The sequence below is a fragment of the Triturus cristatus genome, chromosome 4_1 (assembly GCF_964204655.1).
Source record: "Triturus cristatus chromosome 4_1, aTriCri1.1, whole genome shotgun sequence".
In the NCBI taxonomy this organism is placed as follows: Eukaryota; Metazoa; Chordata; class Amphibia; order Caudata; family Salamandridae; genus Triturus; species Triturus cristatus.
Genome location: NC_140585.1, coordinates 978,565,414 through 978,583,361, shown reverse-complemented (window position 1 = coordinate 978,583,361; position 17,948 = coordinate 978,565,414). Strand labels below are relative to the sequence as shown.

Below are 17,948 nucleotides of genomic sequence, written 5' to 3'. Positions count from 1 at the left end.
AGGTGTCTCACCAGGATGTCAGACTGCCAGGCATAGGAATCTGTATCACCACAAACTGGGACCAATATAGACTTGGAATTCTTCGCACCGAGACCGAAGGACTCTCCAAATAGTGCAAAAAGTTCAAGACAATGGGGCCCAAGGTCTGTGGGTCAGCTAAAAACAGTAGGACATCACCCGCATATAGAGCAATCCTCTCTGGCCCTCCATCCCAAGACCACCCGCTAAGTTGAGCATCGCAATGAATGATCCGGGCCAAAGGCTCAATTGCGAGGGCGAATAATAAGGGAGACAGGGGACAGCCCTGGTGCGTGCCCCTACAGAAAGGGAAACGGTTAGAGAGTGAGCCATTGACCCGGACCTGTGAGAAGGGTTGGCGGTAAAGGGCACCAATAAGGCACCTTATGTACCTTCCCAGTCCGGCACGTTCAGGACAGACCTGAGGAAGGACCAATCCACTGTGTTGAATGCCTTTTTAAAGTCTATGAGGAGCAGCGCTGCTGTGGGTGAGCTGAGTTAATCATAGAGAGCACCCCTTGGACCCTTTTGATGCAGTGCCTTGTACTATGTCCAGGCCAGGCATGAAGTCACATTGACCGTGATGAATTAGGTAGGGGAGAGTGGATTGCAACCAGCTGGCCAGGATTATAGCTAATAGTTTGATTTCCACATTGATTAGTGAGATGGTCTATATTAAGAGCATTTTTCAGGAGGATGGGCCAACTTATGAATGACCACTAAGATGGCCAGATCATGCCAGGTGGAAATGCTCCCCGCTCAGCCACTCGGTGTAAAGCTTGAGCAAGAATGAGGTCAGTTCAGTGCGGAAATTCTGGTAGTACTTGATGGCGAAGCCGCCAGGGCCAGACATTTTGCCCAAAGGCAGGTCGTACAAGGCAGAATTAATTTCATCCCCAGTGGTAAGTTGATCCAACTCATGGGCCAAGTAAGAGGTGATTGTAGGTAGTGGGATATTGCTCAAGAGCAGATGTTCTATCTCTCAGGGGGGTGGGGTCTTCCCACATAAAGGTCTTGGTAGGAGGCAGTGAAGGATCGCAGGATGTCGGGGGGGGGGTGTAACAGGCAGTGCCTGTCTATGTCCGCCAGTTGGGGCACTATTCTAGAGATCACATCATGAGAGGGAAGCCAATAAAAGAGTTTCCCTGATTTGTCCCCGTGCCCATATATATTTCTTGTTTTTGCCCCCCAGCACTGATGGGCATCCTTAAGGGCGAAATGACGCAGTTGGCCTCTGGCCATCGAAAGCCGCAGTGCATGGCCAGGGGTGAGGTGTTCGAAGGCCTGACATTCCAGGGCATGGATCTGGGTTTCAAGGATCACAGTTTATTTCAACTTCTCCTTCTCACTCATACGGAAAAACCCTTTTCCAGATCCCTAATCACTGCCCTACCGGCCCCCCAGAGGATACCCGCCAAATCCACCAACCTTTGATTACTCTCAAAATAATAAGGTGAGTCTAGAAGTGGGGGTAAGTAAGATACCAAGCATTGAGATGCCACATGGGTCTCTGGGGCTGGTCGGAAGAGCCAATTTTCATAGTAAGGGAGCTGGGTCAGAGATCCCCCTTGGGAGGAAGGCCACGCAGATCACCTAGCACACAACAGTGGCCTGTAGTTAGAAAAGACTGATGAGGGACTCCATTTTGTGTGCCATCGAGGTGTAGAGGTATAGACCCGCTCATGGGGTGCCAAACTCTCCACATGTTGAAGAGCCCTAGTGCGTCCATCCAAGCCGTAAGTTGGTGTACGCAGGAGATGCGCTCCTGGGAGGGAGGTCCAGTTGTGTCTAGGTCCGGTTTGGGCACTGCGTTAGTCTTCTCAAAGGATGGATATGCCCATTGGAAAATCGGCGAGTATGGAAGTCACTGTGGACAGTGCAGCTGCGGGTGTTTGGTTAGGTAGACAAACTGAGGAAGTTATGGTGGCAGCCTTCGAGGAGGCCCTCTACCGGCACGTATCTCCCTAAGGGGTCTATATGTGTGTTAGTAACTGCCAGGGGGAATCCCTTACATAACAAGATGGCCACCCCTCAGAAGCCTTGAGCAAACCCCGCGTGGAACACCCTGTCATACCTATAACACCTAATGAAGGGACATTGGGTTCCCAGTAAGTGGGTCTCCTGCAACCTGAGAAAGGAGGACGAAGCACTGGACAGCAGTGCATTTGATGCGGTCCAGGAGGCCATTCACATTCCTAGACATTAGTCTATGTGTGAGAATGTCGGTTGCTGGTTAGATTGCGGTGGAGCAGCAAGCCGCGACTTGGCCAAGGGCACAGGTGGGGCATCAGTGGAAGGGGGGTCAATGAGTCACTCGTGGGTGCAGCACAGGTGTGAAATAGCACTTCGGTGGATGTAACCTGAACAAAACATAAACCACTACAACAAACCATTCCCTTTATTCCCTCCAACTACCCCCTCCCCATACTTCCAACCCTGAAGCATCTGTTGTCCAAACTGGACCTCAAAGGAGGCAGAAGAAAAAGAAATAGAAAAGAGATAGAGGAGCATGGTAAGAATTGCAGGAAACTGAATGGACCTCCTCCAGTTAGGACACAATACCGGAGATAATCAAAGTAAGGGTGACTTACAGTTACCAGGGATTATGGTGAACCTCTGTGGGGTACAACCATCATCATCCGCCCCAAACATATGTTTTACAAAGACATCTGTGTGCATTTGTTGAGATCATGTTTGAATACTCTGCAGCTCGTCTTTGTGAAAAAGACAGTTGGCTCTGATGGGAGTGGTGGTCCAGGACAGCTCATATAAGGTCCTTCAGAATTATTTTCATAATTTTTGATTTCCATTGTATTTCAGTGTAACCAATTTACCATTCAGACCTATTAGTGCCATTTTACTTTTCGACAGTCTTTTGAACCTTTCATTTGTTTTTTGCCATTTTTTTCTTAAAGTATTATATTTTATTTAAATGTTTGAACATTGTAAATCCTTTATTTCTTGCTGAATGTTTGTTTGGCTAGCTTGATAAATACCTAGATGAAGTTTCCATAAGGATTTCCTGTTGCTCAGGCCGGTCTTCTAAAAGGGAAGCGAGGTTGTACTCCATTAGACCTATTTGCTATCAGTGGTTCTCCAACTTTGGCAGTGTAGGAACTTTACAGCTTCTCACACCAAGACTGGGAGATGTCTCCTGAGTAGCCGTATAAGTGCAATTCCTACAGCCCCTTTCTTAGTCACTGCCCACCCGAAGGTTGCCCAATAAATGCAGCCCAGACCACTTCCCTTCTAGTTTGAATTTAATTGGCTCTGTCAGTATTAGGCCAGGGGAAAAGGTGATGGCACATACTTTTAGTTGTATAATTGTCTCCTCCTAATTGTAAAGAGTGCTTGAGTCACATATAGGAAACTGAGTAACATGACAGTGAATTAATCCATGGCCGTTATCATAATATGCAATAAGCACTCCCCAAACTCTAGTTCGTGTCACCCGCTGTTTGCACCACCTTTTATGTACCATAGGGTATATCATGGTTTCAAAACAATCTTAAGTCATCTGTAAAAAACAGTCATTCATCAGCATTTATTGCTTGTGACAGAATCCTTTATTTAAACAATGATTCTACTCCTGTTGGTGCTGTGGTTGGAGAGTACGGTGAGGCAACAACCCACATCCTTGTTATTCACATTTCCATTCCAAGCCTGCAATGCAGTGTGGCGGCAGGAATGACTGAATGAAAATATGGTGTGCCAAAACTGTAGACAGATACAGTACTGCAGGAATCCCTCATGCACTAGATGTTCCAGCTAGCACAGTGCCATGCCATAGTGTCTCAAACAATATCAGCTGTCTTCACATAGTCTTCTGGAGAACTGATATCACCCATGGGCACAAAGTGAGATGGAAACTCTGGAGAGAGCTGGTTTCATGCTGGTGTTTGGAAGCTCAAGGCAATAAACGTCCATCAAGGTTTCTACAACCTCCCTATGGTGTCAGCGGCAGCCTCAGAAGCGCTTGTTATTTGTGTATGTGGTAAGGTAGGTTTGGGTAGTGCCAGGCTGTAAGCCTCGCCCCTCCATGGTTGGCAAGGCAATGATGCGTTGAAAGCCTCACCACCCACTCCAGACACTGCCCTTTCAAGGCCTTTCTCAGACATAAAAGTATTTTCAAAGTTGTCAGGTCTTTGTGCACATCAGTGCAGCATAACGTGTGAAAACAATATTGTGGCATAGGTGTGAGTAAAGTACTATAATCTGATACGAGTATAACATATTTATCTAGACACCAGAAAATGCATATAATTCAATCTAGTTTCTATTTAGAATGGGCTTAGTTTGAATTCACTGAACAAGGCCGGTATTTCTGATTTGTCCTGCAGGATTGACAAGATGGATGCTGCCTTGATTTCATGAGGCGAAAAAATAAAGGAAAACATTGAAATCATTTTTCTATGTTACCATCCTCACATTAGATAAACAGACATTTACCAATGTAAGATTGTACTTAAAACGTCCAGTTATTTGTGGTGCAATAGAACAAAAATATATTGCAATATAAATGAAAGGGAATCACAGAACCAAGTCCAAACACTACAGGGCACATATGCAAAGCCATCATTTAGAAAACTGTAAATGCTACCACAGCTCTTGCTAATGATCTGCTCATGATATCAAAGCTGCATTATTGTCATCTCTTAAGTGGGGGGAAATAAGCATGCAGAAAAAGGGTATCACTGGATCTTCCTATAACATGTTATAAAGAATGATGCAATGGCATAATGATTATCATTTGGATGTTTCTTGTAACAAACATTTGTGATTATTATCCAGCAATTTTTAGTTGGCAGTCTTTGATCCAATCAGAGAGATCTTTTCCTTTGCAATGAGTGTTCCATGCAACCCTGTGGGGTAAAAAATGTGCCTGGTTAGATGTGATCACACTAAAAAAACAGAGAAGAAATAGTAGCAAAAACATTTTTTTATTATTGTACGGAAATTATAGGCTCTATGAATATTTCATGCGCCAATGAGAGGAAGAATTAAACACTTATTTTAAAACTGGGGCACATTGTAATGATGTACAGGACAATTCACAGACAAAAGAAAAAGAAAACAATTTTCGCTCTCCAGCCAAATATTTGTTCTCAACTCTTATGTGCCTAGGATGAGATGGCTACCCCTACATTTGTTGACGATCGAAATGGTGATACTCATCGCTATTAGACCCCTAGCTAATTTGAAAGGGAACATGCAAGCTGGTTCATTGTGGGTGCCAACAGCCTGGTAATGAGTCCTGGATGGCTGAATGCAGGTTTGGAAAAAGAAATTCCTAAAAAAATTTTAACTATCATATAGTGGATGCGATGCAGGAAAGTGGGAATTTATTTCTGTAGGAATTACTAATTTAATACATTTTTTTAAATAAAGCACATTGTCAAAAACATCTGCTTATATAGCCTGTGCTGATGCAGAGTTCTTGGATGAACCCAGTGAATCGTGATTTACCACACAGCTTTACTAACTGTGGGCCATATCAGATAATATTCTTACCGCTGGCTATCCCTGCTTTTTATCGCCCTGGTAGCGCGTTATCATCAACGCGCTGCTCCAGGGCGATAAAAATTCCAGAGATAGCGATGTTATCGCCGTTTTGCAGGGAACATCGCTGGTTTTCCAGCGATGTTCCCTGCAAAAGGGCGATAACCTTGCTGATACGACCCTGTGGTCGTATCAGCATAATCCACCCCCATTGTTAGGGGTGGCTTAGTCAGGATTTTAGCAGACGTTAGTTTTTGGAGCAAACAGCAGTTTTCTCCAAAAACTAACGTCTGCTAAAATGCAAGGGCATCCTTGCTGACAGCGCAAAGACACGTTATTGCTCTCCTGACATGTAGTGTATGTCAGGAATGCCCACTATGCATCTCATTAGAGATACAAAGGTAGTGTAAAAGGGTGCTAACATGCGAATACGCATGTTAGCACCCTCTTGCTGATAAGGCGTTGGTTTTATCTCCGCTTTTCTGGCTTTTAAAGCATAGATAAAGCCCTTGATGATATGCCCCTGTATTCTTCTCGTTCAACAAAGAAGTTTATGCATATAAGAGAAATATTGTGTCATACCCTTGTTTGCCTGTGCTGTTTGTTCCCCATTGGTGCCACTGTTTTCTAGTTGTACAGGTTCCATATGTTCTGGTTGGCAGGTGCCATGCGCTCTTCTGTGCACTTTTCACTATTTCCTCGTTGGGCAGATGCCATGTACTCTGCTGTGCACTTTTGTTTGGGCATGCTATGTACTTTAGTTTGAGTGTGATGTTACAAGGCCTGTTTAAGTGCAAATGCTCAGAATTTCTGTTTGAGCAAACACATTGTGCTTATTAGTTAAAAGCCTCTGTTTCCTAATGACCTCAAAGTTGCCTCATTGCTTGTTGTTTATTTGTTCAGCTGCCGTGCCATATAATTGAGGTCTCAATTTTCTGCCACCGATTAATTAAAAGCCTCTGTTTCCTGCTGACCTTAAGGTTACCTGATATGTTTGCTTGTTGTTTATTTGTTCAACTGCCCTGACATCTAATGAAAGGCTTCCATTTCCTTCCCCAGTCTCCTGCCAAAGAGGGCTTTCTAATTGGCAGGAAACACTCAGTAATCATTGAGAAGGCTCCAGGGCCTAATTTGTTTGTTTACTCAACCTTCTATTTCCTGCCCCAGTCTCCTGCCAGAGACATCCATCTAATTGACAGGAAATAATACGTAATCTTCAAGAAGGCCCCAGATTAACACTTGCTTGACAGGCTACAAATACTAATTTTAAACTCAGTCCCCTGATTGGCTTAGTCAGTGTACCTTCAGTGAGAGCTGTGTCTCTCATCAGTGCCGTTTGTGAGTTCTGAGCCCTGCCACCTGCAACAGTAACCTGGATATTTTAGCCTGGAAGCTGGGAGCCATCAACCATTCTTGGAACTCCGTCTCTTCCGGACAGCTTCCAACAATCCTGAACCCTAGAACATGGTTGATCAGCAGGTACCGCCGTGCCCCCATCGCCTTGACTATGACTATGTTTTGCAACTTTACGGTCCTGGTATTTCAGCACATTACATGGTCCTCGAGTTAGTGCACTAACCGGGCACTTCTAGTTTTGGTATCCCCTTTTTCTTAAATTACTCCCTACCAATTTGAGTTTGAATAGGAAAGCCATGGCTAAAGGAAAAGGACCAGTTGTATGAAGAAACAAAACATTAAGGACAGATAAAGATTTTGGTATAATCTGAGCAGAGGCTAAAGGATACGCACTCAGAATTCAGCACAGGGGTCAGTGCTCAAGGGCCCTTCACATAGACTCGAATGTCTTCTAGTTTTTGTTGTGTGGTATGTTTCATTAAGGATTCACACTTCCAGCTGTCTGTAAAGCATCCATGTATGGTTGTCTGAAATGATTGCGTTCTTGCTGCAGATACCTCTCCTGACTGAAGGAGTGTGCGTTGCTACTAGAACTTGAGTAGTCCTGTTTAGAATAATTAACACCCACCCGATCCTTTTCACAAAAGATCTGGGTACACCAAAACCATTGCTCTCTCTCTCTCTCTCCAGCCTAATTTCCCCCTAGGGTTATTCCCCGGTATCAGTCATTTCTTCTGATGAACAAGTTACTTACCTTCGGTAACGATGTATCTGTAAGAGACATATGTTAGTTATAGATTCCTTACCTTAGTATAGATTCCTTAGAATTACCCCCATGCATCAGACTGGATCTGGACAACTTTTTCTCAACAGTACCCCTGCATGTCGGTAGGTGGCGTCGGTAGACTCTGCATCCGTCGTCGGCCTAGTGTTCGCCGGAATGACGTTGCAGTGTCTATACAGACACCGCACCCCTGCGCTGACGTCAGTTCTGACACAACTTTCCACGCCAGAAGCGCAGAGCCATGCAAGACACTGACCACTGGTGCGCTAAACTAAGGCACTGCAAGGGAGTCCCTGTCCCTAGAAGTCTGTTTGCAAGCCGTGGAGGATGGGTGGGGCAGTAAGGAATCTATAACTAACATATGTCTCTTACAGATACATCGTTACCTAAGGTAAGTAATTTGTACATCTGAAAGAGACTGTTAGTTAAAGATTCCTTACTTTAGAATAGATACCCCAGCAATACCAGCCCCGGAGGAGGATCTGCGAACGAAGTTCACACCAGAAAGTCCTGGAAGACAGAACAGGTAAAATAGCCATCCCTTCGGACTTGGCTGTTCAGGCAGTAATGTCTGGTGAATGTGTGCAAGGATGCCCACGTAGCTGCCTGACAGATGTCAAGAAGTGGAACTCCGCGAGCAAGAGCAGTGGTGGCTGCCATAGCCCTGGTAGAATGAGCACGGAGCCCCACTGGAGGTTCCTTCTTCTCCAAAGCATAGCAGATTTTTATACAAAGGACAACCCATTAAGAGATGGTCCACTTTTGAATGGCCCGACCTTTCTTGGCACCCACATAGCCAACGAAGAGTTGATCGTCCACCCGGAAAACTTTCATGCGATCAAGATATAACGATAGCGCAGGCTTGGGGTCCAGATGGTTGAGTCTCTCATCTTCCTTGGAAGGGTGCAGAGGAGGGAAAAAGGTGGGCAAAGTAATGGTTTGTCCAATGTGAAAGGATGTGACCACTTTGGGAAGCAACACTTTGTCCGGATGCACAGATAAAAAAGGGGACTTAGAAGATTCTGGGAGCAGAGGTGATGGCAACAAGGAAAGCTGTCTTCAGAGTGAGGAGCCTGAGAGGACAGTTGTGAAGAGGCTCGAAGGGAGCACACAAAAGGTAGCTTAAGACCAGGTTCAAGTCCCACTGTGGCATTACGAAAGGAGAAGGAGGAAAGAGATGAGTAATGCTCTTGAGAAATCTCTGTACAATAGGGGACTTGAACAAAGATGGCTGATCTGGAAGCTCAAGGAAAGCAGAGATGGCTGAAAGATAGGCCTTAAGAGTGCCCTGGGCAGAGTTCTGCTGGGCCAAAGAAAGTATGTACAATAAGATCTCTAAACAAGGGGCAGAAAGGGGATTCACAGCCTTTGCTGTGCACCATGCCACAAACTTATTCCATCAACAGGCGTATACCGTCTTAGTGGAGGGACGCCAGGCTGCCAAGATAGCTTCACAGACTTTGGGAGGAAGGTCAAAAGCTGTCACTTATCACCACTCAATCTCCAAGCAAGGAGGTTGAGGCTGGACAGGTTCGGGTGAAGAACCCTCCCCTGCTGCTGTGACAGAAGATCCTCCCAAAGAGGCAGTCTGAGTGGAGGATCGATGGCCATGCTCAGGAGCTATGGGTTCCAGACTCTTCGTGCCCAGTCGGGAGCCACAAGAATGACTTGGGCCTGGTCGCGCTTGATCTTCTTCAACTCTCTGGGCAGAAGTGGTCCAGGCGGAAAGGTATACAGGAGGCGGCAGTTTCACTCACGATGAAAAGCGTCGCCGAGCGAGTGCCGCCTTGGAAATTCCAACGTGCAGAATTGCTGACATTGCTCAATCTCTTCGGTGTTGAACAGTTCTAACCAAGGCTCTTCCCACCGCTAAAAGAGACCTTGCAGCACCTCCAAGTGAAGATGCCATTTGTGATCCACCAGGCACTGGCGGCTGAGTTCGTCCGCCCTGGCGTTCAGAGAACCTGCCAGGTGTTGAACCACCAGGGTCATGCCCTGATGCTCCAGCCATGTCTAGGGATGAAGAGCCTCTTGACATAGGGTCCACAACCCCACCCCGCCCTGTTTGTTGCAGTACCACATGGCGGTGGGGTTGTCTGTGAACAGCTGCACCACTTTCCCTTTGAGAGAGGGAAGGAATGCCTTCAGTGCCAGACGAATCGCCCGGAGCTCCAGCAGGTTGATATGGAGCCCGGACGCCGCTGATCTCTGCCTCTCCCAGATGGCCGCCTCATCCCAGGAGTGACGCAGCTGTTACAACTGTGATGTCTGGTTTAGGAAGGGAGAGGGATCTGCCTCTGACCCAAGCTTGGTTTGTTAACCACCACTGCAGCTGTTGTGCAGTTCCTTCCCAGATCTGGATATAGTCGGAAAGATTGCCCTGATGCTGCGCCCACTGGAAATTCAGGTCCCACTGCAGAGCCCGCATATGCCATCTGGCATGATCCACCAGCAGGATGCAGGAGGCCATGAGGCCCAGCAGCCTCAGAGTCATCCTCACCGAAATCTGGGATAGAGGCTGAAACATCGGTATCATAGCCCGAATATCCAGGACTCGCTGCTTGGGAGGATAGGCCCAAAAGTGCACTGTGTCCAGAACAGCTCCGGATAAAGGAAGCGTCTGAGAGGGAGTCAGGTGTGACTTTGTCATGTTGATAGTGAAACCCAGCGAGTGCAGGAGGCCCGCCGTAGTCTGGAGGTGGGAAACGACAGCCTGGGGCAAGCCCGCCTTCAACAGCCAGTCGTCGAGATAGGGGAAGACTAGAACCCCTGGTCTGCACAGATGAGCTGCAACCACCGCCATCACTTTAGTGAACACCCTAGCGGTGCTGGTAAGACCAAAGGGGAGCACAGTGAACTGAAAATGCTCGTGGCCTACCGTGAACCGTAGGTAGCGTCTGTGGGCTGGCAGGACAGGATGTGAAAATAGGCATCCTGCAAGTCCAGCGCCACCATCCAGTCTCCAGTATCGAGGGCAGACAGGACCTGAGCCACGGTTAGCATTTTGAACATCTCCTTCTGGAGGAAGTGGTTGAGGGCCCTGAGATCTAGAATTGGACTCAGGCCTCTGTCATTTTTGGGCACCAGAAAGTAGCGGGAATAACAACCACAACCTACTTTTGGCGTAGGAACCCTCTCAATGGCTCCCTTGGCCAAGAGAGCCGAAACGTCCCTGTTGAGAAGTGCCAAATGATCCTCCGACATGGGATCGAAAGACGGTGGCATGGATGGAGGGGTCGTCTCGAAGGGGAAGGAGTAGCCCATTCAGACTATCTGCAAAACTCACCTGTCCGACGTGATGGTTTGCCAGTGGTGGAGGTGATGGCAAACCCTGCTGCCCACTGACTTCTGATGGCCCTCCAAGGTCAGATTAGGAAGGTTTGGAGGTGGCTATAGGGGTGGGAAGGGTGGATTGGCCTGCCTACTGGCCACCAGACCAACGTTGCTGGGTCCCACGTCCAGTGCCACGCTAAGTCTGGATAACTTGCGTGAACCCGTGGCTGGTCTTGGCTGGACATGTTGGGGTGTCCCTTCTGTAGCCACAAAAGGGGCGGAAAGCAGAATGAGGTGGACGGGTCGTCACTGTGAGGCCCAAGGACTTGGCTGTAGCTCGAGAATCCTTAAAGTGCTCCAGCGCTGAGTCTGCCTTGTCACCAAAAAGGCGACAGCCATCAAAGGGAATGTCCAGTAGGGTTGCCTCGACATCCCCCGAAAAGCCAGACATCCTCAACCAGGTGTAGCGCTGAAGGGCTACCGACGTGGCACTCGTTCTGCCCAGTGAGTCGGTGATATCCAGTCCACAGCGAATCGTGAATTCGGCTGCGTCTCTCCCATCCACAACTGCTTGGGAGAGAACAGCCCGGGCCTCCTCCGGGCACTGAGGCAGCACCTGCGCAACCGTATCCCAGATGGTATGGGTGTATTGGACCAAGAGGCATGCGGTATTGTCGACCGCAGTGAAAAGCTGGAGGAAGAGAACATGCGCTTCCCAAGATGATCCAGCCTCTTGGATTCCCTATCTGGGGGAGGAGAAGGGAATGCACCTTTAGATGAAGAGGCTTTGACCACCAAGCTCTCTAGAGAAGGGTGTTGGGTGAGGAAAACTGGGTCATCTGGAGCCGGGCAGTGGCGGCAGGAAATCGTCCGTTCCACAGGAGCCCATGTGCTGGGCTTGGACCATGTGCCCAGAAGGACGTCAGTGAGGGCTTCATTGAACGGCAAAAGGGGCTCAGATGAAGTCGCCGCCGGTTGAAGCACCTACATCAGGAAATTAGTCCTGACTGCCACTGAAGAGAGCTGCAGGCCCAGGGGCCTCAGCTGCCCTTCTCACCACCACAGCATAGGATGCTCCCTCCTCCATAGCCACGGTAGGGGGAGAAAGCATGCCAAGGTCAAGAGAAGTGTCAAGACCACTGGCGTCACCCAGGTCCTCTAGCCAGTCTGGCTCTTCTAGCTGGTCTGCCAAACGGTCAGAAGACCCCTCCCAATCCTCATCACTACCTTCTGGGTGATATGGAACACCAGGGATGAACAAATGTACCCTTCAGCGTTGGATTCGACGTCGGCTGATGTCGATCTGGCTCCATCTCGGAAGTGAGGATGAGGACGGCATCGGCCGGGGGCGTCGTTGCTGGGATCTGCACCGGAGAAGGTCAAGTAAGGTCGACCAGTGTCGATCCGGATCCAGGCCTGGATCCACAGAGGTCCTTCGGCGCCAGGGCCGGAGCTGCCGACATCAAAAGGCCCAGGACCCCTGTGCTGCTCCGCGAGGCACAAAAGCACATCAGAGGAGTTGGGCTGCCCAAAGATGGAGTGGCGGGCTTCGTAAAATGCACGAAGCTGGGCAGGGGACGCTCCGGCTCCTGGAAAGGGAGAGAGGAACGAAGTTGTCCCAGAAGGAGGCACCGAAGTCGGAGACTTCGAGCGACGAGGCTCCAGGTCCCGCATCGCGTCAGCCGACCGACTGGGAGAAGGCGAAGAGCGACGGTGCTTCTTTGCCTTCTTCTTGTGCTTGGACTTACCCGACGACCTGGAGTGCGACGACGTGCGGGGGCTCCGCGACCGGTATCGAGACCTTCCTCTCAAATGGGACCAGGAATGACACGGATCTGAGTGCAGGGCCTCCAAGAGCTTTTAGGACCGCTCCCGCAAAGATTTGGGATTTATGGCCCGACAGTCGGAGCACGACTTCGGGTCGTGGTTGTGCTCCAGGCACCGGAGGCACACAAGGTGCGGATCCGTCACAGACATCAGTTTGTGACAGGCCTCGCAAGGCTTGAAGTTGGTTCATCGATGGGACATCCCTCATGCACCAGGAGTCAAAGACTCAGAAAAAGAAGCTGACAAAAGTCAAAGAAAGATTAATCAAAAAGTGACTAAAGGTGTATCTCTCTCCGGATCTGCACCAGACTGGCATGGAAAAATAAAGAACTGACGTCAGCGCGCAGGGGCGACATCTATATAGACACCACAACGTCATCCTGGTGAACACGATGCCGATGATAGAAGCGGAGTCGACCGATGCCACTTACCAACGTGCAGGGGTACTACTGAGAAACAATACTCCAGATCCAGTCTGACACCTGGGGGTAATTCTGAGGTATCTATTCTAAGGTAAGGAATCTATAACTAACAGTCTCTTTCAGATACTAAAGATTAACCTCAAGGGAAAGTAGTGGAAGATATTTGCTTCCGCAGAAGTCCTTGAAATTTGTGTGTGTGGCCCTTGATGTAACACATTCTGTCAAGCACAAACACTGATAGAACAGAAGCCATACTTGTGTGGAGGAGAAGTAGTGCATGTATGAAAATTATACTTGAGTAGAAATATTGTCCATTGTCAGTACTGTACATTTTTAAAACTATAAAGAAAGAAGCCTCAGCGCTAATATGAACAAGGCCAAGCTGTCTCAACGTGAAAACAACCTAACTCCTAATTACTCAAGCAGATTTCTGAGAGGACTCTCAAGCTCACCATTGTTTGCTTGGCACAATTAAAAAGCCATTCTTCAGGGAAATGTGCATGTGGTATGTAAACAGCATCATCAAAACAATATTGCAGTTAAAATTTAAATATGTTAAAATTGCCAAATCAATTTAGTGATGGATTGTTAGAAATGGGGTATCTGGTTGGCTAAGGTATGCACCTAAGACAGGCAGAAACCACCACTCTAGCTAGGGTAAGAGAGTTACGCACACCAGATAACCCCTGCTCACCCCCTTGTAGGCTTGGCTGAGAAGTCAGGCTTATCCCAGAGGCAATGTGTAAAGCGTTTGCGCAACACACAAAAACACCAGTGACAAAATAGGCACACCACAAAAAGAGATTCCACACAAGGTTATATAAAAATATCCTTTGTATTGTACATAAAACACTTAAGACCACAATTACAAAAATCACTTCACCAACCAGGTGATTGTCATGACATCATATAGATCATAAATCACTTTTCTATAAGGTAATGGTCATAACAGTATATGTAGTGCACATAAGTCAATTCTTGTGAGTTGCATCCGTCATGAAAACATTAGGACAACATTATCACTGTGCTTATCATCCTAAATACCCCCTTTATATCAGGGCACAAATGTGAAGCAATTTTTATAATGCACCCAAAACATAAGAATCACCATATCAATACCATCCTAAACACATAGGGTAAATCTCTTACAACTGCAGGGAACCCATAGAGATAGCGCATCAGCGCGTCTATTATAGGCTATGCATTACTTTAGGGATTCCAATTATGATATGAGTCTCTGCTCTCCTTCTAGTGGAATTATGGTAGTTTATAGAAGCACTCCTGTGTATTTTAATCAGAGCCCATCTGGACCAGAAAGGCAGCAACAATCGCGGCCACTCAGCGCCACCCCAGGTATGCCATAGGAGAAGGTGGGGTGGCACCCATACAATGGAATACCACGAGGAGCCTCCTCTGGGCATCATGTGTTAGAATAACTCAGAACAGCTTCCTGTGACCGCATGGTGCTGCTGCGGACCCCTACAGTCTCCCTCACCACAGTGTAGCATGTCCGGAGCCCTCCAAGGCCTCCCGGACGAACTGCTCTTTCTTCAGGCCTGTCCCTTCCACATGCAGGTGACCAATTTCCAAGATCTCCCTCGCCATGGACTTACTCTCCTTCCGAGTCCACACACCTCGAGCACCTCAGCTTCAGCGTAATCAAATAGCTCCCTCCACACTTGCTGGTACGTCGATGTTGCCGGCAGCCACCGCCTTACTTCTCTCTCTTTTTCCGGGTGGTTGCTAGGCAACGGCCGAAACTCCGGGCGGCCGTGTTGGTTACCCGACAACACTGGGGACTGTTTTCAGCGCTGGCTCCACTGATGATCGGCCTTGCCCAAACTAGAAATCTTCTCTGCTCTTAGCCAGTTACTAGGCAGTGCCTGGCAGTCGCGGAGTAGCGGCCGCTCTGCCTTTTCCCTTTTTTAGAAAAGAAAGCGCTCATGAGGGCACTGCATCCTTTCCTTGACAGCAGCAAAGAGGATTGTGCAAAACTGGGAGCGCTCACCATGTGCTTCACTGGCCGTGAATCAGGGCCACCACAAAGCGCTCACAATGCACTGGGCAGCATACGAAGCGCTCCTCACGCCTTTTCACTTTTAGACAATAATAATGAAGAGGGAAGTATCTCAAAGCACTCCATATGTTCTTTGATTGAAAAGATGAAGAACAGTCTAGTCTTCCACTGCCCCAGCCAGGAGCAGCAACTGCAGGCCGTTGCACACCACACAAATCAGAGGCAGCCCTCCTCACACAGCTTCCAGCCCTCTTTCCCGGCAGGCCACTTTTTGACCCCACAAGGATCTTTCCTGAAGTTGTTTGTATCCTTGAGACTTCCAACAGGAGGCCAGCACACACAAGCCTTTGGAGATTCTTCACAAGCAGTATACCACAGCTGGGCAAAAAGACTCCTCCACCACTGACAGAAGAAGCAACTGCAGGCCAACCCAACCCTCAAACAGAAAAGGCAGCGCTCCTCACACAGTCCTTCCGCTCTTCTTCTTGGCAGTGTGCTCTTGTTTCTTGAAGTAATCTAAAGTCCTGGGGTTTTAGGTGCGATACTTATACCCCATTTTGTCATTGTTCTCTTTGCTGTAAGGGTCACTGAACCCAGTCCAAACCAGTCCTGTCCTCCCTGATGCAACATGACCACAGGGGGCAGATACAGCATTGTGAAAAAGGAGACACAGCCTATTTAGGTGCAAGCGAAACGCCTCCCTCCACTCTAAATTCAGACCAGGTCTATTCAGCCCAGTGACGAGTCACCCAGGCAAGCAGGACACACCTCAACCCCCCTAGTGATTATCAACAGTGAATGCACATCCCAGCTTCTGTCACTTAACCATCAGACGCCGAATACACAAACAGCCAGAGGCACACTGAATGGTAAGGCAAGAAAATGCCCACTTTCTAAAAGTGGCATTTTAAAACACAGAATTAAAAAAAAAACTTTTACCAAAAGGTGTGTTTATAAATTCTGAGTTCAGAAAGCCTAAACTCCATTTTTCCATTGTGTCCCTATGGAAAGCTACACATGTAAAAATATTACAGTGCAACCCCAGTGATAAGCTCAATGGGACAGATAGCCTTTCAATAGTGAAAAACAAAATATACACAGGCACATGCATCAATGTAAAAACCGGTCGCAAACGGGCAGATTCTCAGAATCCCAAATGCAAAAATCGCAATTTAAGGAATCTCTAAATTGCGATTCCTTAAATTGCGATTGCATTTAAGGAATCCCAAATTGAGATTCCTTAAATGCAATGCATGAAAGTGAAAAAATTAGCGATTTCGCTAATAGGGGGAGCAAATTACCATGAAGTTGAACTTCATGGTAATTTGCAAAAACTTTGAAAAATGCACTTTTGTGCATTTTCAAAGTTTCATGTTGCGCACACACATGCCCTTAGAGCATGTGTGTGTGCAACATATGTGCACAGATCAATTTCAGGGGTGCAATAGGGTGTCATTTTGACACCCTTGCACCCTTGAAATTGCATGAGCAATTTGCGAGTACCTTCTGGTACTCGCAAATTGCTCATGCAATCTCCTGGAGGCCCATAGGAATGAGTGGGACGGCATTCCTTAATTGCGACTCGCAATTTGTGAGTCGCAATTAAGGAATTTGTAGGAATCGCTATTTTTATAGCGATTCCTACATGCATAGGCTTTTGCAATTCCTTAATTGCGATTCCTTAAAAATCGCAATTAAGGAATCGCAAAAGTCTTTATTGATGCATGTGCCAGACAGTATTTTGCTATAAGTACATGTCACATACATCAATACATGTCATACTTTTCACATACACTGCACTCTTTCCAAGGGGATACCTTGGGCCTACCTTAGGGGTGCCTTACATGTAAGGAAAGGGAAGGTTTGGGCCTGGCAAGTGGGTGCACTTGCCAGGACAACATGGCAGTTCACAACTGCATACGCAGACACTACGGTGGCAGGTCTGAGTTATGTTTACAGGGCTACTCATGTGGGTGGCACAACCAGTGCTGCAAGCTCACTAGTAGCAATTGATTTACAGGGCCTGCCACACATCGTGCACTTTACTTACCAGTAATTCAAATATGCCAATCATGGATAACCAATCATTGTCACAATTTATACATAGAGCATATGCACTTTAACACTGATTAGCAGTGGTGAAGTGCCCAGAATCCTACAGCCAACGAAAACAGTCAGAAAAATAGGAGGGGGAAGGAAAAAGGTTTGGGGTGACCCTGCAGAAAGGGCTAATTCCAACACGGATGAATAAAATCCAATTATTAAACTGACACAAAAATATTTCTAGCAAACAAAAGGAAACTAAAATATCAATGTTATCCACTGGCCCCCACTCCATACTGTGCAAGTGAAACACAGTCACTGACTATTCCCCAAAAATGTATAAGCTATGAAAAAGTGGCTCTGAAACAGTAGCAGTGAATACTGTCCTTTGTTAATAGTACTATAGCTAAAGCTTTCCTCTAAAACACCACACAAATTGGGCAAAGCACATTTGTAGGAAGCTGACTCTGTATATACTATACCAAAGTGAGGTATAGAGTGCACTGAGTCCAGTGGAACCCCAAAGGTAAAACGTAGATAGCACCGTACTCTCTATTTGTGGTAGTGTGGTCCAGCAGTAAGGCTTTATCAGAGGGTAGTGTTAAGCATTTGTTGTACACACTCAATCTCCAAATGATATCACACACTCAAAGTCTGAACTTCAGACCAATTTGTTTTTGTATAAAAAATGTCTTTTAGTTATTTTATT

The 17,948-nt window shown here is 47.2% G+C and overlaps 1 protein-coding gene across 1 annotated transcript in view; it reads right to left on the bottom strand.

Annotated features, from left to right (window-relative positions):
• Positions 1 to 3,561: 3,561 nt before the first annotated feature.
• Positions 3,562 to 17,948, bottom strand: part of LOC146855932 (lysozyme C, kidney isozyme-like) — a gene marked incomplete at its 5' end in the record, with an annotated part of 138,049 nt that continues 123,662 nt past the window's right edge. The window contains one exon of the mRNA XM_085651188.1: positions 3,562 to 4,880. Coding sequence (XP_085507314.1) covers positions 4,802 to 4,880 — 79 coding nt within the window. The remainder of the gene's footprint in view (positions 4,881 to 17,948) is intronic.